This window comes from Charadrius vociferus, unplaced genomic scaffold, assembly GCF_000708025.1.
Source record: "Charadrius vociferus isolate BGI_N301 unplaced genomic scaffold, ASM70802v2 scaffold366, whole genome shotgun sequence".
Classification (NCBI taxonomy): Eukaryota; Metazoa; Chordata; class Aves; order Charadriiformes; family Charadriidae; genus Charadrius; species Charadrius vociferus.
Window position 1 is genome coordinate 1,324,814 of NW_009648900.1, and position 25,483 is coordinate 1,350,296.

At 43.5% G+C, this 25,483-nt stretch overlaps 1 protein-coding gene across 1 annotated transcript in view; it reads left to right on the top strand.

Moving 5' to 3' along the window:
* CREB5 (cAMP responsive element binding protein 5) overlaps positions 1–20,343 on the top strand; it is a 213,930-nt gene extending 193,587 nt beyond the window's left edge. The window contains exons 7-10 of the mRNA XM_009887187.1: positions 11,069–11,392; positions 16,671–16,898; positions 17,914–18,022; positions 19,217–20,343. Of these exons, the coding sequence (XP_009885489.1) occupies positions 11,069–11,392; positions 16,671–16,898; positions 17,914–18,022; positions 19,217–19,380 (825 nt within the window). The 3' untranslated portion in view covers positions 19,381–20,343. The remainder of the gene's footprint in view (positions 1–11,068; positions 11,393–16,670; positions 16,899–17,913; positions 18,023–19,216) is intronic.
* The last annotated feature ends 5,140 nt before the right edge of the window (positions 20,344–25,483 follow it).

Genomic DNA, 25,483 nt, shown 5'->3' on the forward strand with positions numbered 1-25,483 from the left:
CTTACCTCAGAAAGCCTGAGATAATGCGATGATGAGTACACTGGCCGGAGCAGCCAGGGTGGGATGTTCCCACTCCCGGTCGTCCTCCCAGCCCGACAGCAGGCGGTATGAGACTGGCACAGTTTGGCCTGTGACTGCACCTTCTCGCCCTCTGCTGATAAATAAGCAGGCTAATTGAATTAATAAACAGATAGCTCTTTTCCCTGCCAGCTGGAGCACCATCAAAACGTGTGATAAATTATCTGTCAATGCTTTAACCACAGGGAAAAATGAAAAAATTAGCTGCCTCAACCTTTCCTCTCCAACTCTTCTCCCCGCTTTCCCCTTCCCCGGTCCACCCAAGCTCCCAATTTGGTTTGCCTCCACCCTCCTCGCCCCTTGTCTTCTCTCCTTTGGCAGATCTCCAAAGAGGAGTAGCCGTGAGAGAGTAACTCATTTGTCCAGGCTGCTAATGGGTTATTAAGGCTGTAGGCGGCAGTGGGATGCTGATGTTCCCTGGGAAAGAGGGACAGAGGCTGCGGGAGCACAGGGCACATGTTTGGGGTGAGACTGCCCGTGCCTCAGACTGCCAGCACACAGTGATCTCTTAATTGCCCTTAAATTGTGAACTCTTGTGGCTGAGACAGAAGCTGAACATGAGGGGCAATGAGGGGTCTGACCAAACAGGAGACAAGGCATCAGGAAGCCTTACACTGACTTACTGGTGGGTCAGCCAAAAGCGGGAACTTCATCATAACCCTTAGTCCTGAATGTCACAGAGGTGGGTAGTGCATGAGGCTTTTTAGTTTCAAAAGAGAGGGAAACGATGGGACAGAAGGACTCCGTGATTTCCATAATACAGTCAGGATGTCCCTGTCATCACCTCCCAAAGTGCTGTTCCCTTTTGGAAATAACATATATCTTACATTGAGTCCCTCAACAGCCCTAAGTAACAGGAGAGGAGAAATATTTTGCTGCTTCACACTGTAGACGGGAGGAAAATAGCTGAAGTTTCTGTTGCATTACCTTGATTTCCAACATACTTGTGTAAGTGCTTGTGTGCCTTTATTGGCCTGGTTTCCCTCACCGCATCTCCTCTATAAGCTTCCCAGTGAGCAAGCTGGAAAAGCTTCCCAGTCCCTCTCTTTCGAAAGCAGCAAGAAATGGGAGGTGCTATGGAGTTGCTGAGGAGTCTGAGATGGGAATGAGATCACGGCGTTATGATCTTGTTCAGAACATGACATTTTTTTCTGGTGCATATGTCAAATGAATCAGACAATGGTGGTGTCAGGAAGATGGATAATGCTGTCGGCAAGGCTGGGAGAGGAGACAGGAAGATGTGTTAAGCACCAAAACCAGACGGTATTTATGCCTTTCTCCCACACTCAGTAGAAGTACACAAGAAATATTAAAAAAAAATGAAGGTAGGGCAATAGCAGGAGCAGCCGGATCGCTGACATGCTTTTCGGAAGACTTGTCCATGCTGTGAAGGATGGTGAGCACGGACAGATAACTGTTGTGCATGAGTTGCCCGTTCCTGTGATCCTGGCAGCTGCTTCTGGTACACAGGGAGGTGTCTGGGTCAAGCATCGCCCCGGCCCCATGGGGGACGCTCACCCAACACGCGACCCGTTCTGCCTCCCACAGGGTGCTGCAGGGACCCTCTGCCTTCCTGTCCCCAGGCAGGGCACCTCTGCCAGGAATTCGCCTTTAAGTGGTTATTTCTGCCCCCTTTCCCTTGGGCAGGAGGGACAGGGAAGAGTCCACAATCAAGCAAGGCAGGATACTCTGTACCTGTCACTTGGCGCTGGAGAGGAAATCCTGCTCCGGTGACAGCCACTGTGACTGTGGGTCTAGCCAGGCCCCTGACCCATGCAAATTTGTTCTGTATCCTGTGGTATGTGCTGTGGGAAAGCCAAATCCAGATGTTCAGAAATGGCAGGATGAGTCAAAGGCTTACCAAGCAGGCAGCATCCTTCCCTTCCCCGGGGAAGGTTGTTTTTTTGCTTTGCTCTGACACATTGCTCTGAAAAGCAGTATTGCCGAAGAGTAAGCATACCATCAAGAAGAGAGTGAGCAGCTGATACTGCATTTTATTTAGCCATGGGAAGCGTGTGGGGATGCATTCCTAGCTCCTTCAAACACAATGTGAAGCCTGTTAGTGTAAATCACAGTCATGCTTTCTTTTTCCCACTGAAAAACGTGTTTAGGGGTTTGATTCTTGTTATGTCTTGTTACACGCTGTAGCTGTCCTAAAGCGTATTAAAAATCCTCGTGGCCCTGATAAGAGTAGGTAGCTGGTAGAGGGTTGAGCTGTTGCTGTTCCTGGAGCCTCAAGTGGCTTTGAAATTCAATGCGTCTGACCCAAGACGCTGCTGTTTTAAAAGCAGCTGATAGACACCAGGGTGGGGAAAAAAAAGGCAGGAACTTGAGCTGTGTGCGAATGGAGGGGATGGCGTTGGAGGTGAAGAACAAAGGGGGCACCGCAGAGGGCAGCAGCCTGAGGGATGAAGTCAGGGGGGGAATATGGGGAAAGGTGGGAGGACGTAAGAGACCTCGGATGAGGGTGTAAAAGGACAAGTACATTTCAACGCTGATATGTTGAATGCTGAATATTCATGATACCCATGCAGGTAATTCTCAGCATAGATTATGTTTATTTTATAACAGGGAAAATTGACACAAAATGAACCTGTTTACACTCCTCATGGTTTGTAGCTATGTACTACATGCCGTACGTGAGGGCATGCATTTAAAAAGTCAGTAGCCACTAGATTTTCATAGGCAGATGAAAGCTGTCTGCTGAATTAAAATGTTATTTTCATTTTGGGGGGTGAAATTCTGGAATTCAGCTTTAAAAAAATGTGAAATAACCCATAAGAACGTTCTCATTTTATATGTCCCTGGACTGTACTTTAAATTCTAGTCATTTCTTTAGAAAAAAAAAAATTAAAATCCATGAATGCTTTAAAAATGTCTCAGGAATCACTTAACTTTAGAAATGAAGGAGAAAAATAACTTCACCTGAAACTTACATGATAATGAGACAACGTCTAATTACCTGCATTGAATTCTCCAGTCGAGCCAATAGGCTAATGAACATCAATACTCTTTCACAAAGAGCTCTGGGATCCCTAATGGCTGTTAGTGGTCAGGGCTTTGGTTTTACATTTCAGAGTCTGGTTGGTGTAATCTTGAAACAAAATCTACAGATCAGATCATATCCTCTGTGCAGTCAGTGTGTGCACGCGCGCACGTGCATGTATGCGCGCACGCGCGTGTGTGTACGCCCTTGAGCACTGCACATCTGGGATGAAATCAAAGCACTTTTAAGTGCACATGTAGGCCATTTCTGGCTTGCCAGTAGCCCTTTAAATGTGCTGGGTTTAATCCAGGAAAAATGAGTATTCAAAAATCACACCAGTGAAGGAAAAAAAAACCACCCAAGTTTTATATACTTGGATGGCATTTTTCTTTGAATATGAGTGACTTAATCATAATCAGCCTTAGTGAGAGGTGGGCGATGAAAGTTCAGAAATCTTCTGACAGAGAAAGACTTTGAACCTGACGTTCTCATGTCCTTGGTGTCTATATTATGCTCATGAGAGGGAAAAGGAAAGCAAGCAACTTGCATCCTCGGCAAGAAACTGAAGTCGCTTGAGGCTTCAGAGCAATGTTCTGTGGAGAGGGATTTTTGTGGTGCTAATCCCATCTGGTCTTTGAGTATAGATTAAAATACCCAAACCCATAGTGTTCTTTCCAGTGTAAAGAGTGCTGTGATTTGAGGATTTGCTCCATATCTGGCTTGTATAGGAAATTCCACAAACTTCCTCTGAATTCAACTCCCACTTTTCTCATGTAACACATTCATAAATGTTCATTGTGAGTTCAGGCAAAATATATATATAGCAATGCAAGCGCTGAACAAGCACTTCCCACTTGCATTGTACTAGAAGATGGGAACATGATTTTAGAAACCCAGTTACAGTGTTTACTTATGGGTCTGAGGAAGATCCGAGCTCCAGACCCTTTGGCAGAGCCTTTGCCAAAATGTTTTATGTCTAGTGTGAAGAAAGAGTCTGTGGTCTCTCAGCTCGGGAATGAGCTGCAATACATGTGTTAGAGAATAGGTCTGGAAGATGGGCAGTACAGGCTCAGGTCTCCTCAAGCCCAAGTCTTCCCACTAAGGGAAGCTGTTAAGACTGGGTCATTTTATTGCCACCTCCTTTTTCTTTGTTTTCCGTGGGTGGCAACCTAGCACGCATGGGAATCTCCCATAGATGAATCTGGCAGAGTAACTAAGCAAAAGTTGTCTATTTGGAGAATTAGGATGGCGATTAGGTATGTGCCTGCCTACTGGTAGCAGGTACAGGCAATTAATTCCCAAAGTGTCAGGCATTTTGCTGTCAGAAACCTGCCTCTCCAGGGGTAGGTAGCAGCTAAGTAGCAGGTTTCCTTTTGGACTCTGGCACACAGAGGGGAAATCAGGCAGAAGTTGGTTGTATTTTTTGGATCCTTCCATTGGTATTGTATGTTGAAACTATATGACACCATTTGCTAGTAATAAATCACTTTGCTGTTTGTTGTGTGATTATATAATTAAATATCCCTTGTCATGGATACACATGCAGGGATTGACTTAGACTTGGTGGGAATTAAGGGTTTGATTTTTTGAACTTTACATTTCCTGACTCCTGCGCAAATCAAATCCAGTTGTTTAACAGTGCATTGAGAAATGATTCATGCAAGAAATAATAGTATATAGTGAGAAGCACAAACCATACTTTCAGTGTATTTTCTATCTTGATTATAATTTACTTGTTCATTAAAAAGGCGTGTAGAATAGGAATGGAGAGTTTAGTGGGTTTGGTTTTCTAATCCTTAAAAAGGTGGTGCATTGCACAAGGATAATGATGCTTATCTCCTTTCAAGGTGCTTTGAGATGAACAGAAAGAAATTGCAGGGTGGAGGTGAGACGTAAACTCACTCGTGTTTTCTGCTGTCCCTGGAGCCGTGGCTGTTCTCAATGAAATGCTGTCACCAGAAGATGGCAGTTCTGGCAGAGTACCCTTGGGCCACCCTGGCTGCGACCTGCATTGTATTACTTAAAAACTGGCAGTCGTCCGGAGAGGTGTCACTTGGACTGATGTCACCAGCAAGCGTGGCGGCTCGGAGCTCCTCTGTGCCCTGAGTTCAGGGACACTGAAGCTGCTCTTGCAGCTGACCCGTCCTTGAGCAGCATGGTGTCTATTAGTTTTATGGCCTCTTTGATTGTTTGCAGTTGATTCTCACTGCTTTTTGCTGAAGTTTAATTCAGTTTGCGTTTGGAAGGACAAGGGAGCAAATTTGTTGGTTTTATTAGAGGCTAAGCTGCACTGAAGGCTGGATGATGATCCATTGTTTGTGTTGTTACAAAATCCGACTAAGTAGGGAAGAAAGCACAAAGGAAGGGAAAAGTATAATTCAGATTTGCCAAACAGCCTGAGAATAATTAGAAGATTAGCAGTTTGGCGCTGTTTACTGGCGAGTTGTGAATTAAATGCATCCCCCTTTTCTCTTTACATTAGTGTAATGTGTCACTTCGGTTCTGGATTTCATGTCCTTTGTGCACCTCTCGCTCCTCCATCAGTCAATATGCAGGACTGTATTTTATTGCATAAGAAATGTAGGAGCAAGCATTTCATGTGGTATCAGAGACTTTCTAATTGCCGGTCTCCAAAATGTGCTCATACATATCTGCCATTCACTTATTGGGTGGAGATGAATTGCCCTCAGTTTGCTTTTATGAATGTGAATGGAACATTTGCAAAGAGTGGTTTCTGTTATGGACACTGAGAAATGCTTGTAAGCAGCCAACTATAAAAGAAATTCATGCTTAAACTCTTTCATCTCAGTCACAGTTTGAGGAAAGGATAAAACTCAGTGTGATGGTCTGAAATACTCCAGGAATTCATCTTGGGTACGATGCTTAGAGGAGCACGAGTGAAAAAGACCATTGCAGATGAGAAAACAATATTAGTGTCACTGAAGTCAATGGTATGCTTGCCATGAAGTTTGGCTAATCAAGATTTTTACCCTGAGGTTGCTACCTAATTGCAGATGAGTGGGGATGCCTGATGTCTGTATTTTTTTTCTGATTTCCCACCCCTTTCTAGTCTCTTCTGTCCTCTGTGGGGAACTTATTACACCCCTGTATAGAAGGGACTAGAATCACAGTCACTAGCGCAAGAAAATATCTTTGAGATTGTGTTTCATATGCCTACAGGGGTCTGATATAATCTCCTGATAAGAATATAGCAGACATTAAGCTGATACCTACAGCTGGTTTTGTCTCTTGTCTAATTTAGTGGGATTTGGGCACGCAGACTAGAAGGGGAAGAGAGTTTTTTCTGAGTGCAGCAATGCATACTTATTCAGAACAATGCAATCCTATTCAAAACCAGCACTCCATGTCTGTCCCAACCTAAAATTCAGCTGGATGATATAAGACCTTATTGTTTCATGTAAGCACAGACCACTCAGGTAATAACATCTGTAAAAACAGAGGAGATTTTTTGTCATTTCTCCACTCGGGAATAAATGGGAGAAAATTGTAGTTTATTGTCATGTACAGATTATGGCACACAATATAATGTCTATAGCCTGTTGTACTATAAATATAACATGCTCTAAATATTATACATCTTTATATACATATGAAAACCCCCAAATTATTTGAGTTTTTAGTTGCAGGAAAAGCAACCTCCAAATTTACAGTTTTATTTATCTTATGCTTTTTTTCTTCTAACAAACTGAAAAAAATGCTGTCTGTTTTTCACTAGCAGTTTTGGAGAAAGAAAGGTGGGGCAAAACCCAAGGCAACCTTGAAATACATATCATAATAGAGAAAAATTAGAAAGCAGCAAGATCCTGAACTGCAGAAGCGTTAGGCAAGCTGCTATTACTTTTCATTCATGATCACAAATGCTTGTAGCCCATTATTCGGCAGACTTACGGTTTGCTCAAAGATGTTCAGCGAAAAAATTATAATCTATGTTGATAAAAGGAAACATCAAGCAATTCACTGCACCATGATGTCAGGCTTGAGATGGAGGAAGCACTGTGAAAACTGTCTGTTTCCAAAAAATCTAATATTCCAGGTACAATGATAACTTCTTTGAAGTGTTAACTTCATATGACATTCAGTGGGGTGGCTTCAGAGTGAATGTGTCGGTTAGGGGCATTACCATGACCAATAGTACCGGGAACACAACACTCATACCTGTGGAGCACTAATATCCACTGTTTCTATTTCCTCCTAATCATTGAGGATGAGAGTTTATGTGCTTCTGGCTTCCTGGAGGATCAAAAGGGAATTTTCTTTATTCACTTGATCAGAGTCAGAGCAGGCTGTTTTCTGTGAAAGGCTTCTTACGTTGTCTGTGTCACTGACAGCCATTAATGGAAATGTCATGATTGAGTGGAAATCAGCTGTAACTGATGTTGGTCACTATGTTACTTGGATGAAATAAGACAAATAATCAGTAAGGGCCAAAAGCCAGGTAGGATGAGCACCTGGATTTCCTCTTGGCTTGAGGTTGGTGGGGATTTTTTTGAAAATTGCACTATAAAAGGGAGAGAAGAGGGACTGTGCCCTAAAAGACACTGTCACTGAGGTTAGTAGAAATTTTGGGTTTGGGTGAGAGCAGATCTGCATAGCGAGTCCTCCATTTCAGCCCCAGTTTGTCAACTGTCAGATACCGGCTGGCTCCGGTGAAGTCAGTCACACGGTTCCTGAAAAACTGAATGGCCATAGGGTCAGGTTGAGGGTGATGGTTTCATTCTAGGGGGGATTTGCTAATGTAGTTAGTCCAGTAATCTCAATTTTGATGCCATCACGTTTTATGTGACGCTAAATTAAAACAGCTGTTTGCAATTAGCACACATAAAAAGAACAATAACAAAAACGCAGCCTGCTCTTCCAGCGCTACACATACTCAATGCAAAGAGTTCACCAAGTTCTGGTGATTTTCCCTCCCTGTGCTCTGAGTAAAACAGCCAACACAATTGATCTCGCTAAAGACCAAACGAAAAAAAAAAAATGTTTATCCTTCCCCAAATGTTTGCGATGGGCAGCAGCGACTGGTTAATGAGAGATAAATGTTGCACCGGGCGCATGTGCAGGGAGGGCTCTACGCACAAAGTTAAAGGGAGGCAAGGGCCGGGTGATGGCTGTTGCTGCACTGGGACAGGATGAGGTAGAGAGCTGGTTTCTTACCAGGACTGGGATCCATAGCAGCTGGCCCACCCTCCCATTGGGAACAGGGAACAAGGAGCTTGTAAAATACACAGACCAAATGGAAATGACCCCTATTGACTGAAACCAGCTGCATGTCAGACCTCTCACTGTCTCTCTTGATTTGCTATCTCAAATAAATGGATGTGGTAGAAGGGGCTACGGAAAGAAAACAAAATAATTTATTCTCCTTGAAGTCATGCCACACTAATAAGCCACAGTTTTTACAGCTGAAAAAAAATGTTTATTCGCAGATTAAGTTTTTCCCTCTTTTTTTTTTTTGAGCTTTGAAAGTCTGCAGTTTAGAATAAGACATGCTGTAGTTCAGTTTCAGAGGCCTTTGGCAAATACAGCATTGGTAGATTTTGTTACGTATTCATCACATAAAACTGCTGGCTAATGAGAGCTTGGGGTTTTTGCATTTTGATTCAGAAAACAAAGTTAAGACAGCTTTTGTTGGTGCTTCGGCTTACATCTGCATGGTGGCTCAGCCCCATGAAAAAGGTGTTCATGAGTTTTGAAGAATGACGTGCAGAATGACTTTACTTATTCATGTGTTGTTTTCCATATTTTCCCCGATACAGTCCTGGGTAACACCAGTTATTCCGAGCATTGTGAAGAGCTGCTTGCAGTAACCACGGTAGTACTTTAATTTGGAAATGTTAAGGGCGACAGTTGCTCAAATCCTCCATTTTATACCCAGGATGGATTACTGCTATTGATGTTAGATTGAACTCCATTCTGACTTTAGAGGTAGGGAAGGAAATACTTAACCTCACTGTCATAGTTGCCTTGATCTCTTTTTGAGAAGACCATCAGGTTGTGACACATGCCATAGTGCAGGCATGGTTTGATAGGCTTTCTTAAGGAAACTTCTTAAAAGTCATGTCTAGTTTCCCTTCATGCAAACTGAAGCACTGATGTGTTTTGCTAACCTATCTTTTTTTTTTTTTTTTCAAAGTCTTGTTCAGCCAATTGATTGTTAGTGAAATAAGCCACCAAATTTGGATTAATGGATCTATTAGAGTGTCTCAGTGGAATGACCTTCATGAAGTCTGAAAAAACATGTGGGATACAAAAATTTGAGATGATACTTTGTATTGATCCTTTTACTTCTTTTTGCCTTCCACAACCTTTTTTTTTTCCTCTAGTATTTTTCTTTTTTTCTTCTCCTTAGGAAATTGTTTCTTCTTCACTCCCAGGTGCACAAACATGATAGGGTGGCAGCTTTGAACATAGGAGCCTTTACCTGTGGCCTTGCAGTGGAGTTGCATGGACAGATGTTATTTCAATGTAAACTAGATTGAAATTCCCGTCTATAGGTTCTGAGTGTCCTGGCAGTCACCCTCTTTGCTTTAAACACAAAACCAAAATGCAGTTCAATCTCGTCATTGCTCCTCCACTGGCAGATTTTGGCCACATTGGCTTGTAGGATCTTCTGACCATCATCTGTGACCCACAGATATTGCTATGGGGAAAGGCACGCCTCTGTACCTTTTACCACTGCTGTTTCTTGCTGGCTGTCCTATAGGTGGCATCTCTTACTGAGCTATCTGCTATTCATTATATCCTCTGGCTGGATAATGAATTATCCGCTAGTTGGTGGGTTATTCAGATCATGCTAGTCTGGCATCAAGTGATACTGTAGACCTTCCTTCCATTTTTATCGTACTATTTTCTGCTGACTAATTACTTGCACTAGTGAGACTAAACCAAGCTTACATAGACTTCCCCAAAAATGTAAAGAGGTAAAGAGGTCTTGGGTGGCTGCTTGTAAAGAACGTTCTACATTGAGCAAGCTGGAGAACCATGGATATGAAGGAGGTTTCCATGGGTTTGGAAGGAGCCCTTTTTCTAGCTGACATCTGTCAGGCTCTACCTTTGGCATACTCTTCTAGGACACCGGTGATTTCAGTAGTCCAAGGGTAGGATGACACCAGCGAGGTGTCTGTGTGCCAGTACAGCTCACAGCTTTGGGATGACTCGGTAATTGCGCTGGAAGGGAACTTTTTTCCTCTGTATTTCAGCTATAGCTGTAGCACACAAGGGCCCTATCCTGCAGTTCAAAATGTGGCAGCCCTTCCCATTGCCCTTTGGTAGTGTTCAGGTAAAAGTGAAGGAATCCCATTGATATTAAGAAGAGTTTTGCCCTGGTCAGGACTCCAGGGCCCAATCCAGTGACAGTACAAAACATGAGAAGCACAAAACAGAGGGATTAGCATGTGGTAACAACACAGCAGACGTTTGAACTTTCCAGTGAAGAGATAGGACCATGTTGAGACCACCCTCATTATTTTACTGTCTTTCTGATGAAGGACCAAGTTGGGTGCTAGTACAAGAGTAGAACATATTTGAGCCTGACTTTGAAAAACACACCAGTCCAATATATTTATCAATGAGTCTTTTAAATAATATCTGTAGTAAAAACAAAAGGGGAACTTTCTTTTAATGAGACTTTTAAAAGTTGCAAGAACATGAGCTTGATGAAGCTAATGCTACTGAGCTGGCCAAAGAGAAAAGGATGAGAGCCAGTTATTTTCCCTCAGCAGCACAGTAGGAAATGTGTAACTGTTAAATTTCAGTTCAGATGTTTATATCTTTATGTATTTACAGTGGAAAACAAGATTAGAGCCCAAGGATATGTTCTTTCTCAAACTGAAATAAGATGCCTTTTATCAAGGGAACAGAGAGAAAAAACCCTAATAAGTCTCAAAACACAGGACAAGGCACCATTTCTACAACAGCAGAAATCTTACTCTGATTGCTCAGATCATCATGTATAAATGTTGAATTTTCTGCCTTGTTCTGTTCCAGAGACTGAAGGCAGCGCTGACTCATCACCCTGCCGCCATGTCCAACGGGAATATGAACACCATGGGCCACATGATGGAAATGATGAGCTCGCGGCAGGACCAGACGCCACACCATCATATGCACTCACATCCTCATCAGCACCAGACACTGCCACCTCATCACTCATACCCGCATCAGCACCAGCATCCGGCGCACCATCCTCATCCTCAGCCTCATCACCAGCAGAATCATCCCCACCACCACTCCCACTCGCACCTTCACGCGCACCCGGCACATCACCAGACCTCGCCGCACCCCCCGCTGCACTCAGGCGGACAAGCACAGGTAGACCTTCATGCCATGCCACACCGCTGAGTTTTGCTGTTATGTGCAGTTAAGGCCTGATCCCTGTATTGTTTCTTCTTGCACGCGTGTCTTGTTAGGTACAGGCCCCTCGGGCTACTCATAAACGTCTACTATGGTGGTGGGGAAGCACAAACTTTATTCAGAAAACGGGGTGAAGCAGCAACTTGTTCTGCTGCTTAATTTGCTAGACATTTGTAATATCTTACTTTATAAGGAGCTCCAAGGTTTTTTCAGTGCTCTGAGCTCTGCAAATTGCCACATATCCTTTTATGGATGAGGTTTATTATGGAGATTAGCATATTATATATGTTGCTTAATGTGCTTGAACCTAAACTTCTCAGGCCCAGATTTAAAGAGCTGTATGTGTTCTACTGACAGAAATACATAGCACAATCTGTAGTGAAGTAAAATGGCACTTCGTGTGTATGCTCAAAGGAAGAAGTGTGTGTGTGTAAATGAAGAACCTCACCCAACTTAATGAGCTATTTATTTCCTGTCAAGACAAGGTAGTTTTAAGGTAAGGTACACTGGCTTAGAGGAAAAGAGAAAAGGATTCAGACGCTGTGAAGGGGGTAGCACCTCCGAGCTGTGGAGAATGAGAGAAGGCCAAGATTAGCTGAGAGTGCAGGTAATAGTTGGTAGATCTTGTGACAGGAGAAAAAGATGGGGAATCCAGCGCAAGGAGAGAGTTTTAAACCAGGATGGCAATTTTGAATTGGATTCAGGTGATGAGAACTCAGTGAAGGTCTCCATTGAATGAGATGGAGGTCTCAATTTTTGGACCAGGTATATTGGCTTCAGCAATTTGGTTAATTCAATATCTGAATGGAATGTTTCTTGAACTAATGAACTAGTGAGCTGACTTTAGCAGAGTCATTTTTAAGAGGAATTCTGTCAATGTCTTAAGATGATAGGCTTCTGCATCAGGATCGCACCAGAAAAATAAAGGTCTGGGGGCAGTGACTGTAACATGTCAGGCCAGGGGAGCAAATTTAAGGAGGACAAGCAGGCGGTGCGTAGGGCAAAGGACAAAGAAGAGTGCCAGCCGTAAGAAGTTCAATCTGTGAAGTATTGTGTTGCTTGCAAATACCTTTCAGACAAGCTCTTAGAAAACATTAAAGAAAATGAGAGGATTTGGCTGACATCCCAGTGTCCCACAACATTAACTATTTACTAACATCTAGCTTTATTATTGCAGAGGCTGCAAGCACATGGGATTTCCCTAAAGCATTTGCTAATGAAAAATGAATTGTCAGCTTTAGAGAAACAGTCTAAATAAGAGAGCAGCAGGCTCCCCTGTGAGAAGATGTCCAGAGCTTTCCCAAGTTTAGTTCAGTTTCTGTTTTGTGAATTCAATTATTTTCCCATCTGTTAATGAGTTATTTTCCTTGGAGTTGTTTAAAAACTCCAATAAGAAGACATTATCTCATAACACAGAAACCAGAAGTAACCTGATGGCTGTCTTGGAGATCTGTGAGAGAGTAAGGGTGAAGTTGTGCTTAGCAGACTGAGGACTCCATGGATGAAATGGAGGAAGTCACTTAACCTCTCGGAGGTTAAAACAAGGGTAATACTACTGACACCTCACCAAGGGGTTGGGAGGATAAACATATTAATGCAGGTGGAGGAGTCAGATGCCATGGTATGGCACTGCTGCAAAACATCCATATTACCACTTTTAAGAGGTGAGGAGAAAACAGCTACTTGAGAAAACAAAGATCCAGGTTTAAGGATAAGATAGAATGAGCCGGTGTGCTACAGCCAGTGTGCTACAGCCACCTCTTCCTCTTAACTTATGTGCTGCTGAAGGTGGTTTTGAGTCATTCCAGTTAGGAGTCTTGATGCCATGTGCTTTGTTTTCCCTGTTAGGGAATACAAAGTGTTCCCTGTTAGGCACCCCAAAAGATTTGCAGGTGGGCAAGAAGAAATATGGGCACCAGGGTAGGTGGGCTGACTGGCACCCACAAAGCTATGTCAGATTCACTCCAGAATCGGGGTGGGCCTGCAGTCAGATGAGCTTTGTGAGTACAGCACGTCACTGGAGGCAGCAGACCTTGATCCCCATCAGGGATCAAGGAGGTCTTCACCTTACCCATAGGTGTACGTGTCACCAAGAGGATGGCACTGGAGGGCGATGGCTGATGAGGCTGAGCACGACTCCTAGGGTCAGCAGCTTCCTGGGGCCGCAAAGCTCTTGCTGCTCGTCTGCTCCCATGGTGTGAAGGCAGTAGTGATTTCTGAACGGATGCATTAGCAGGGAGAAAAGAAGGGTTTGCTGACTAATAACCACATGGTTATTCATTTCTAAGCTCATCCATAGTCCCCATGGTGATGGCCTCTTTGGGAGTCAGATTGCTCCAGCAGACATTAATTTTATGGTGCGTTTTACTATTTATTAACCTCCTTATTCTTCTGAGCCAGATTCTTTCCTTCCAAGCCACCTGCCAAATGACAGCATGGTCCACGCCGCTGTGAGCCGTGTGGTCCCATGCTGAGACTGTTGTTATTCTACACCACACCCTTTTGTAATGTCAGAATTCATTTCATGCTTTTCAGCTACCATTTTGATACACAGGAGCCCAATGAATTACACTTTCGTAGAATGAATGAATGAATGGGTATGAGTTTTGTAGTAAGTTGCAAAGAATAGAGACAAGTATTGGATCAAGGATAAAGAAGAAATCACCTTCTGATAGGTATCTTTCTGAGAAAGAGAGGTATTTTATCAAGTTGTAGCTGTGTTGCCTTAACTACTAAAAGATGTCAGTATTATTCTTGTGTTGGTGCCATGAAGGTTTCTTCATATCAAACTTGCCAGAGTGGTAGCTTAAGCAGAGCAGTAGTTTGGATGTTGTTGCATTCTGTTAGCTGTCCCACGTTTCTCTTCATTATGGATTCATAATTAGCATCCTTTTAAAAAATACTAATTTTAATATATGTTCATTTTCTTTCTTATGTCCCTAGACAGGGCAACAAAATCCTGTTAGATAATGATGCTTAGACAATTACTAAGATATAACCTAATAGATTTCAGGGTTAAGAGCTAACTAGTAAGAGTCAGTTAATTATCCCACGTGACGTTATTAGTGATGTAATGGCAACCTTTATAATTAATATCTCCCAGAGATGGAGAGAAGATTTTGTTGTTCTGAAAATGCGCTCTGACTGCCCAAAGACTGACCGGTACATTCTGAAAACAAATGACTCACTAGTTATTCAGGAGAAAATGACCATATGAGGGGAAAGAGGAAAAAAAAGAAATCTATAGTTACATTTTTGTGCCTGCGTAGCAGACCCCACTGGGAGAGTTAAAAACCAAGAATTTTTAATGCTGGATGAAAAAGAAGAAAAATGGGATATGGAAAGCGTTTGCTGTCCCAAACCGTAAATAACACGTCTCTGAAGTCTGGAAAGGTGTTGTATGTGAGTAAATGAAACGTCTTTGATGAGATGTTGATGTTAAAAGGGATCTCTGAGGCCTCTGCACTCAGACATCTTGCTAAAGAGGTGGCGTGCCTGTCCCCGGTGGACGGGGAGCAGCTGGCATCCCTTGGCAACAATCTGCTGGTCAGTGGTCCTGTGCGGCGTGGGTGGCTGCAGCCGCTGTGGCTGGGGGGGGCCCCAACCCCCGGTGTGGACAGAAGGTCGGAGATTTTAGCAGCTAACATAACAACTTAATACGAGCTGAAACTTTAAAAATCAGTCAGAAAGTGAGGGGTGGCTTATTTATTTTTAGAAGGTTATTTTTTAAAAAAACCTTTTTCTGCTACTGTGAGAGAGATTCCCTGACTGCGCAACATAAAGCTGGGAATAAATTCGGCTTTATGCAAAAAGCGTTATCAGATGCACAGAATAATTACACATAAAATTGCCACTTTAATTGACACAAGTCAGCTGGGGGAGGGAGCAAACGCTTCTTTGCAGTTTGTGGTGAGATTTGAGACAGAAAAGCGACCTCGCAAGACGATAGTATCATTTTAATTGAGACAGACAGAGGTGTTAGGCAAACACATGTTAATTGCCGCAATTGAAATTCAGGGCTCAGTCTGACAAAGCGCTGAGTACGTCCACTCCCTGGAGTCAAAAGGAAGCACCTTGGAGGTTTGGGCCTTTGCCAGAACAAGAGGGTTAATTTTGAGTCAACAATTCAGGTTTCCAGACTGTTCCAGACTGTGCCGGAGCGGCCGCGGCAGCAGCAAGGTGAGCAGCAGCTCCCACCGCACTCGAGCCATGGGACCCGTGAGTCGGGCTCCCGAGCCCCGAGCACAATCCAGAGCAGGAGAGCAGGGGAGGCAGGAGAGCAACCCAAAGGCTGGCTATTATTCCCAGGCGGCTGAACGTTAAATCTGATGCTGGTTCCTGGCAGGGATGTGGGCATGTGTTTCATCTCCCCAGGAGCACAGACTACATGGGGCTGTCCCCGCCACATGCCTTTTCTGTAATGGCCAGTTACTCTCAGGATTCGGACCAACACTCTCCTGCACTTGAAAAAGCATAAATCCATATTTTTCCATAGTTTCGTAGCAGCAGGTCTGTATGTGGTGCACCTCTGCTGTCAAAGCCAGGCTGCTGAATAAAAAGGAGCACAGCGTCCACAGGGGTCAAATTGGAAATGCCTGAGAAGGGGAAAATCCCTTTTCCACATAGTGCAGGGATGCTAAAACGCAGGTGTGAGTTTAAGTACCTAAATCCTTTCTTTTGGCCCCAACTGAGGGGCACCAATGTCTGCTGGCCTTGTGTGATCCCAGCCCGCAGCTTCCCGGCTCCATGCGGGCACGAAGAACCTCCTGTCTCCAGAGGTGGTAAAGCGTGAGATGGAGATGGGGGAGCCTGCGAGATAGAAATGGCCTAAAATTTTGGAGGCAACTGGGGGGAAAAGAGACAGAAATAAGGCCACTACAGTCTACTGCTTTGATTAAAACAGTTGCTGAGAGAAACTTGACATTTCAGGTTTGAAATAGGTGGTGGCAGAGAAAGTACCTAAGTGAAATGTTTTTAATAACCGTAAGGGGAAAAATATTTTCCCTACTAATATTCAGAGGATCGTTTCAAAAAAAATCTCCCCTTTGACTACGGCAAGGGTTTGCCAGCAGCTAATTTCAGTGGCATCTGGCGCAGCCTTTCGACTTGTGCCTGTTGCAGACCTTGCCGGGGAGTGGGACGAGGGTGTGAGATTTCCCTTCCCCTTCCAGCATCCCACCTCCATAACTTCCCCCCCTTCACCACCCCCTGCCAAACCTTTTTTTTCCCCCGCCAGGTTTCGCCAGCAGCGCAGCAGATGCAGCCCACGCAGACGATACAGCCGCCGCAGCCGACCGGAGGTCGCCGGAGAAGGGTGGTGGACGAAGACCCGGATGAGAGGAGGCGGAAATTTCTGGAAAGGAACCGAGCCGCCGCCACGCGCTGCAGACAGAAGAGGAAGGTCTGGGTGATGTCACTGGAAAAGAAAGCAGAAGAGCTCACCCAGACAAACATGCAGCTTCAGGTGCGAGCCACTGTCTGCGCCCCCGAGGACACAGAGGGGCTCTTTGTGCTGTGAGGGGCTGGCGGTGCCGGAGAGCCCTCGCCGCCTTCGGGGCTGCCCCCGCACAGCCGGCTCCTAGCGGGAGTGCAGGCATAATCAAAGTCAATTAATCAAGACGTGTGCGCTTCAATTAAAGAAATAATTGCATTTTAGCGGGATAAGCCAGGAAAAAGCTGTCTTGGGATTTAGAAGCCTTTGCTAGACGGAGTTGTATTTATTTTCTTTCCTTGTCACTGCTTTTTGTGGGGATTTTTTTTGGAAGTGTCATTAACCCAGCTGTAAAAGACTTCTTCAGAGCATGTAGCTAAACCCTCATTCAAAGCCAGTGAGATAGGAGCATAAATAGATCAGTCTACCAGTAAGGAAAAGAATGAAGCGGATGGATGAAAATACCCGGAATATGATAATAAAAGCCCTTCTTATGGCGGTGCCCTTCTTATGGTGGGCACAGTACTTCTGCTCCATCTGGAGGCGTGCCTGTGCGCTGCCAAGGGTGGAAAGACCGAGCGCGTAATGGCACTGCCCCGAAACACAGAGGTGTGAGCAGCACCCAGGCACCAGCCATAGTGGAGCCGTAGGTGACATGCTGTAGGTGACAGCAGCCCTGCCACCACGCCACCCAGAGAGCAGCAGGCTGCCATTTGTCCCCACGGGTCTGGACCCCCATCCTGATACAGAGAGCCAGAGTATTTCCTGAGCAGAATAAAATGCTGCCTAAAGTATCTCTGGTGCTGTGAAGGGTTAGTTCGCTTGTCAGTTTATGTCATCAAATCTGGAAGCCAAATTGCCTTCAGAAGGAGTTATAAAATAATGTCACGGACAAACGTTAACATAAGCCCACCACATGAGCACCGAGTGGTATTTTTGCTCAGTTCTTCTGAAGTTGTGGAGCGGTTTCTATGTTCTTGGGTTTAAACTTTGCAGAAGAGCCTGATTTAAGCTTTGTGGCAAACCAGATCCTCTCTTTCTCTTCTAGAACGAGGTTTCCATGCTGAAAAATGAGGTAGCACAGCTGAAACAGTTATTGTTAACACATAAAGACTGTCCGATAACAGCTATGCAGAAAGAATCACAAGGATATCTAAGTAAGTAGCTCATATGTTTGCACTGTCTCCACACTCCTCACAGGAAAGCCAAGTTTCTAATTCTTCCCTCCAGAACCCCTTCTTGGTCATATTCTCACTTGAACCTGTCTTCTCAAACATCATCCGAGCCATCCAATCTCCTGCCCTTATTTATCCAGCCCTGCTCAAAACCAAAAAAGCCCTGGTTTGCGTCCCACGCAGCAGAGCTAGCCTTTCCCACCCCTCCATTCCGCAAGGAGATGCACACGGATGGACGCTCGCTCCCCTGTGGAGGATCCCGCTTGAACTCACAGCTCCAAACCTGCAAGAGTCCTCCTGGGCGCAGCACTGCCAGCACCTAAAAATAACTCTCAAAAGGAAAGTTAAAAAGGAAAACATTACAGTCCCCTCCAGCGAAAATGGTACTGTGCTCTGACAGTGGTGCAGACCAGGCGTGGCGCAGGTTTTCAAGGTTTGTCGACTCTTTTTTAACTCTTTTTTTTTGTTTTGTTTTTTTGTTGTTTTTCAAAAAAAAAATCTCTTCTAATGGAGATGTTGAATTGATTCTGTCTAGTTGATGCATTTTACAAGTGTGGCAATTTAGGGACAAATTCTTTGCTTGGCCCTAGAACAGCTCAGAAGAGCCTCAGGGTTAATATTTGCTAGATTGCGGCATTCTCTTAAAATAGAGCCCATTTCTGTCTCCTCTGCATCACTATGCATCTGGCTCTTTAACAGTACTCAGAGAAAAAAAATACATAATTGCATTACAGGCCTATCAACTGTTGCTTGAATTAGATTTTCTGTGCTGCAGTGCACCACACTCTACTTTTGATTCCAGCTGGAGCGAATAAAGCATTTAAGCATCCCAACTGATTCTATAGACCTTAAGATATCAAACTTTTTATCCTGATATTGGTTTCACAATCATTAAGGTCTTGGACTTTTTTCAAGGTCCCAGCTCCTGAAGTCAGGTTGATATGAAAGAAGCTGGTTTAAAAAAAAAAAACAAAAACAAAAACTGCAAAAGATCAGAAGATGGAAAGTGTTGGATAACTGTGTATTTTGAAATCCTGGGACTTCTGTATCCCTCAGGTTATTAGTATTGCTGCCGTAGTGGTACATCCCTTTTCCAGGAGTGTCACCTAGGCTGGGCTTGTTACTTGGGTGGATAATTGAGTGTGTGTTGTCTCTGTGCCCTCACCCGCTTCCCAGGTCCCGAGAGCAGTCCTCCCGCGAGCCCGGTCCCAGCTTGCTCCCAGCAGCAAGTCATCCAGCACAACACCATCACGACCTCCTCCTCTGTCAGCGACGTCGTGGGAAGCTCCACTCTCACCCAGCTCGCCAGCCACAGAACAGACATCAACCCCATCCTTTAAAAGTGGTTGATCAGAAACTGCTAGGGAAGTGTGGTAGCGTATCAAAGCGTCCTCTGTGCTAAGGACATTTGCAACCGTAACTCAAGCCTGGAAGATTCCTCAGTTCTTGAAAGACTCTGGCTTTCATTTTTATAGTTATTAAAATGTCTTTTATACTTAGTTACATAAAAGGGAGTTATGCAATTAATATGCTATCAGCTTGAGAAATGCTTTGGTGCTTTCTCCAGTTTTTTTTGGTACCAGTTACTTGTTTATAAACCTAACTGTTTCTGTACATAGTCATGTTTCCTTCTCACCAATCTAGCCTGAAGCCTCAGAAATACAGAGTTGTGTTAAACTGCAGCTTGTTAGCCAACGTGAGGCATGAAAAGTATTAAACAGAGTCATACATAGGTAACTAGGATTAATTAGGCTATAAATATAAAGAGAGGGCATCTGCTGACAGCATAATAAAAAACACGTTAGCGTTGTGCTATCAGCAGACCCCGTCTTGCATTCAGAGCCTCTTTCAAAGCCATTATATAGGATGTGGCTATCAGGACAAAATTAAGCCCAAATAGCGTGGTCTTTTGTCTAGCCTTCCCCCTTCTCTCTCCCCTACCCTGCCCTTTTTCTCCTCCAGTTTTTCTTACACCTTCCTTTTCCCTTCCCAAACTTTGTTCTTCCCCCAGTTTTTTTTCCTGGTTGTTTTTTTTTTTTTTTTTTTTCTTTCCAAGGCTTTCTCACTTCCCTCTCTTTTTCTCTAAGAACGGTGATGAACAACCGAAAACTTCAAGCCCACCTAAAAACTGTCGGCGCGGCCGCTGCTTTCACTAGCTCTTCACCCACAGCTGGGCTGTGCCGAGTGTTTGCCTTTTAAAAAATAGAAATGCTCCTGATTTAGTGTTTTTAATAAACAGCGCAAGGCGAAAGCAGCGCAGCCCCAGGTGAAGCAGGATTGAAAGCCAGCTGTGTTGATGCTAGCAGCCCCGTAAGCTTCTGTGGCACAGTACGGGCGTAGCGAGCAACACCTGAGAATCACAGCAATTCTTTTGCACGGGCAGTCATTAACATAGAAAAAAACCCAAACACGTAGTATGTAATAATTCAGAAAAGTTCTGTTCCCTAACCCGGTTGTGTTATTCTAGCAACGAAAGCTAACAGCCTCAGGTTTCATGGGCTATAAATGAGAAATAAATCAGCGTAAGGGGTCTGACCAATTGGAAAAACGCTGTTTTTAATTCCCAGGGAAAGACCTGCTCTCGGCAGGCGTTCCTTTAAGCGTCCATGGACCGATCCCGAGCTGGCAGACAGCAGTGTAGCTTCACTGACTTTAGTGGCACTTAACACTCGTTTATCGCGAGTAAGGAACCGTCTCATTAGGATGCTAAATAATTTTTAGAAGGCAAGCAGCTTCTAAAAAGTGCTGCAAGAGTGGCAAATCCCACTGCACTCCGGATAAAATTCAGCCTGCAAAGAGGGTCTGGAAAAGAGCCTTATGCTACAATTAAGGTTTTTGTTTGGACTCTGGGCATGCCCCTCAGCACAACTGATTTGCATCCCCGAGTGGAACCAGTGATTGATGGGAAAATCAGGCAGAGATGATGCCAGTTAATTGCGCTGCCCTGCCGTGTACTGGGACCTGATTTTGCTCTCAAATCTGTCAGCGGCAAAAACTCCCGCTGCTTACCCGGGGAACGGACTCCGAGCTGGTGATAAATGTTCAAACATTTTGAGCTGCATCTTGAACAGCAAAATCTAATTCACGTTATTCCCAGCAAATCCACTAGCCCTGAACATACTTTGTTCTGAAGTGAAGTTCTCCTCCTCAAAGGCTGTGTCTTGGGTTTTTAGAGGAGTTGTGAAGTTTAAAAGGGTGGCTCTTCTCCGCGTGGGAGGGAGAGTGAAACAGCTGAAGCGTGAGGCACTCACTGTAAGGAGCAGGACCCACCTGGAAGGGAAAGCAAAATTCTGATGATCATTCGTTTCTGAATTAGTTCTTATCTTGGTAAATAACTTTTTATCAGTATTCATTAACAGCTCGCTTTCCATTTATGCAAATACATCCAAAAGAATAAGATTTTTACTGTACAGTGTAAATCTTGACTTGATTATATAGTCTAAGAACCAAAAAAACCTACGAAAAATACAAATGTAAAGGATTTTCTATTATATTTTAGACAAACATATACTTTTAAAGTGTTTTAAATACTGAATCTATAATTTTTTTTAACCTCCAGTTGTAATAGCTAAATGGTTTTGCTTCACCACAGCTCCCAAGGGAACTTTTTTCAAATATGCAGTCGAGCAAAATGTTCCAGCTGCGTATCCACTATGTAAAAAAACCCAAATAAGCATTTCCCCTGTGTCTGAATTTCATCATTCACCATGAAAAAGAAAATGCCATTGCAGGGTTAATTTAAAAAAACTTTCCCTCTATATGGGTAGCACTTAAATACATTAGAAAATAAAAATCAAAGTTGTTGGTAATTTTAGAATACCCACTTGAGCTACACTGCACTAGAATTACGGTTTAGCTTCATTTTATTCAGTCTCCTCAATTAAAATATTTAGCTGTTAAACTGAAAGCCTCTACATTAAAAAGAAAAAAAAATAGCAAAAAAAAATACAAAAACCTTGCCTAAGTTTTGTTAAATTCAGCAACTTGACAGTTTGACTGATGTGTATTATATATAGCTCAATTATTTCTTTTTTTAATGCTAACTAGGCAAGCCAACCACACATGTTGGCCTAAATGTGTAATTACAATGAAATGTCTCCTCTCTATACTATTGGCCTTTAGGTATAATCCTTGCTAGTGATGTGGAAATAAGTAAAGGATGAAAAGCTATTTGCTATTGCTTCTTGTAACTCTGTCGCAGGTTCACAGGCCAAGACAACACGCAGCATATTTATATCGGCTATATCATTGGTAAAAGGACCAACCGTACCAGGCACCTTATATTATTCATCAGATTTGCTTCCACATTAAAATGCTCTTGTTTTCCAGGGGAGTGATCCTGCAGCCTTTCCTCAAGCTGCCGGTCCGGCCGGGCACCGGAGGCTGCCTGAGCAAGGGCTGCGGGAGAAGCCCCTGCCCCTCTGCCCCCGGGATGTCCCTCTGCTGCGCGGTCGGTGGCAGTGGCCTCTTCCTAAGCACGTCACTCTAAATGCACTTCCCGGGCGCTTTCCGTCGAGGAGAAATACTGCTTTTCCACGAGCTACTGCTGGAAACTTCTCCGCTTTCCTCCTGCCCCTGCAAATCCAGCATCTCACCGGGCTCGCCGGGCTCTGTGACCCATCCCACCGCCGGCAGAGGTCTCGGACCGCTTCCCTTGCCCAATGTCCCGGGCACTGACAAGGCGGCGAGCCTCAGCCGGCGCCTCGCTCAGGAGGAGGTATTTCTGTGGACGGCGCCTCTCGTCGTGCGACATCGGAAGCACGTTGCAAATCTCAGCCACGGACAATTGCAATACTTCGATTGGAAAGAACCGATGCTGTGATCCAGTTCCTTCATCCCCGGCCCCCCCTTCCCCGAGTCAGTTTATGCAAGCCATATTCATAGCGCTGCCTGTGGGAGACAAGTAGTTTGTGTGCTATCATGGTGTGTTTTATAAGGACGACGATGATGATGATGAGTTATGGAGAATTTCACGCTGTTGGGAGTTAATTCCTGCTACGAAGCTAAATGTCTGCTGCCCGTCTTCTGAATAGTGGAAAGTCAATGGTTCAGTGCCTCAGTGCGTGTGGATTTAGTGTGTTAACTGACTCTGTCCTGTTAACTAACAAGCCAGCTATAACTGTTGTTAAATGCCCAACTTTTGAGGATTCATATTTTTTTAAGCAACAATATTTAGTGTTGAAAACTAGCCTTTTAGTTTAGGCAAAATGTGCTTTTTAGCAGCTAATACCTTTTTTAAAAAAAAAGCGTATAGAGTGAATTTATGAAAATTCATGAGGACCAAAGCAATTTTAAAACAGGAATCTATTAATTTAGTATTCACATAGAATTTTATAAAGTATTTATTAATAAATGTTATTTTAACACATTCCATTTGAACAGTATTCTTGTACAGAATCTGTTTGGTTTTTTTAAGTTACAATATTAGTTTTGCAATAAACTACTCTAGGTGTGTGTGCATCTTAATCTTTCGGGGTCTCAAGCAGAAGTCATCCATCTAAGATGGAAGAGCTTGCTGAGGTCAGTTGTACAGAAATTCCTAGAATTAAATGTTTTCCTTAAAGCAGCATCTGCTTTTTTTTTTTTTTTTTGTAACAACAAAACAAATTACAAACCTTCAGTTGTTTCCTTTGTATTGGAAAATGTGCTCTCTAATTTCAGAAAGCACGAGTCAACGTATAACTGGAAAGCTGTCTTTTTTTTCTCCTTTTTTTTTTTAAGGCTGATTTCATACATCACCACGAAAGACCTAACCCCATCCTTGTTTCTTTTCTAATGTCACATAGTGAGTTGCACTATACTGCCTTATCATTGCCTCTTCTGTCCTCTTACTAAGCAGTGTTCCTTAGATTTAGACCATTGAAACTCCATTATACATCAGAGAAAATTACTGGAGGGGGAAGAAGAGAAAAAGATTGATCTGTAGACATAAAAACTAAACTGTGCCTATAAAACAAAACCAGTTACAACTAATTAGTATCTTATTTCTACGTTTCAATTATTTATATTATTTTAAAATTGCACTTTAGCTCTCACTCTCTTTCTTGCTCTCCCTTGTTGAATCATTTATAAATACTCTTGTAAAACATTTGCACCAGACACATTTATATGCTTTCACTGGTGGCATATCTACAACTTGTCTCTCACACCTGCCCGAACGGAGAAGCTGAGAACAGCCAGTCTGCAGTGTGACTTAGACTTTACACCCTCTTCATGACAGCATATAAATGTTTTATTATGCAAAGTGTGTGAGGCAGCATCTAAGCTACATTTATAATCTCTCATCCTGAGAACCAAAGTGTCCTGTATATCGTAAGGTCAGGAGACTGGCTCTGTTGTGCATTGTCGTGCACTTTGACTGTTGTCCAACCCACGGTAGCTGCGAAGCTGCAGTGATAACAGTGGCCATACTATGTATTAGAGTTCTGAATCAATAAAATATGTTGCCTTATAACTTGACTAGGGACAGCACCTTTAAAAAAAAAAAAAGAATAAGAAAAGAGACTAAAAACTTCTAAGGACAAACAAAAGCAATAAAATCTCAAGTGATCTGAACACCAAAAAAAATAATTGTTCATTTTTTCATCATCTGAAATAATCATCTTACAGCAAAGACAAAAGAGACTGCTTATATCCATAACCTCTTTTTTTTTTTTCAGAGCTTACAGTTATCTCAGCTTTATCAGTGGCTTTATGCTTAAGAGCTAAATTGCTTACCATTATTGGGTTTCCATAGCTTTCAAAATGACTTTATAGCAAATCCTAAACTGCATGAGGCCAAAAATGTCAGCGTTCACACACACTCACAGACAAGATTGATTCTCTAAGTGGAAAACTGATCCTTTCCCAGGCTCTCCTTGGACGGGAATCAATAATTGCAACTCGCTATATTTAGACCGATGTGTAATACCTGGGATTCAGGATCTCCAGTTCTGTATTTATGCAAATTAAATATTAGCTATGTTAAGTTTCACCTGGTGGAACTGTTCCCGAAGCCCACAGTAAGAGCACGCCATCTGATGCTATGAGCCTCTTAAACCCAAATCTTTTTTTTGACTAAAAATCTGTGTGACAGCCTTCTGAATGAAGACTGAAAGCTCCTTCTGGCTTTGCAGAAACTGCAGCAGTGTCAGGAAGCGAGAGAGGCGGGAGGACTGATAGGGCATTTCAAGGGAAATGTTTTCTTTGCTGGAATTTAGGAAATTCCAGAGAAATTTTTTCCCCACCCCTCGGAGTTGAGATTGCAAAGAGATCCCTGTCAGAGACAACCTTTACAATGCTTCCCCAAGACAAACTATTTTGTATGGAAGGTGTATTCGCTCTTCTGAATATTAATAATTGCCACTGAGAGTTTTGCCAAGGACTTTTATCATTGGGACCCGCGCATTCCCCAGTCCGTGGCCGTGAGCTCTGTACCCTTCTCTGTAACAGCTCCGTTCAAAC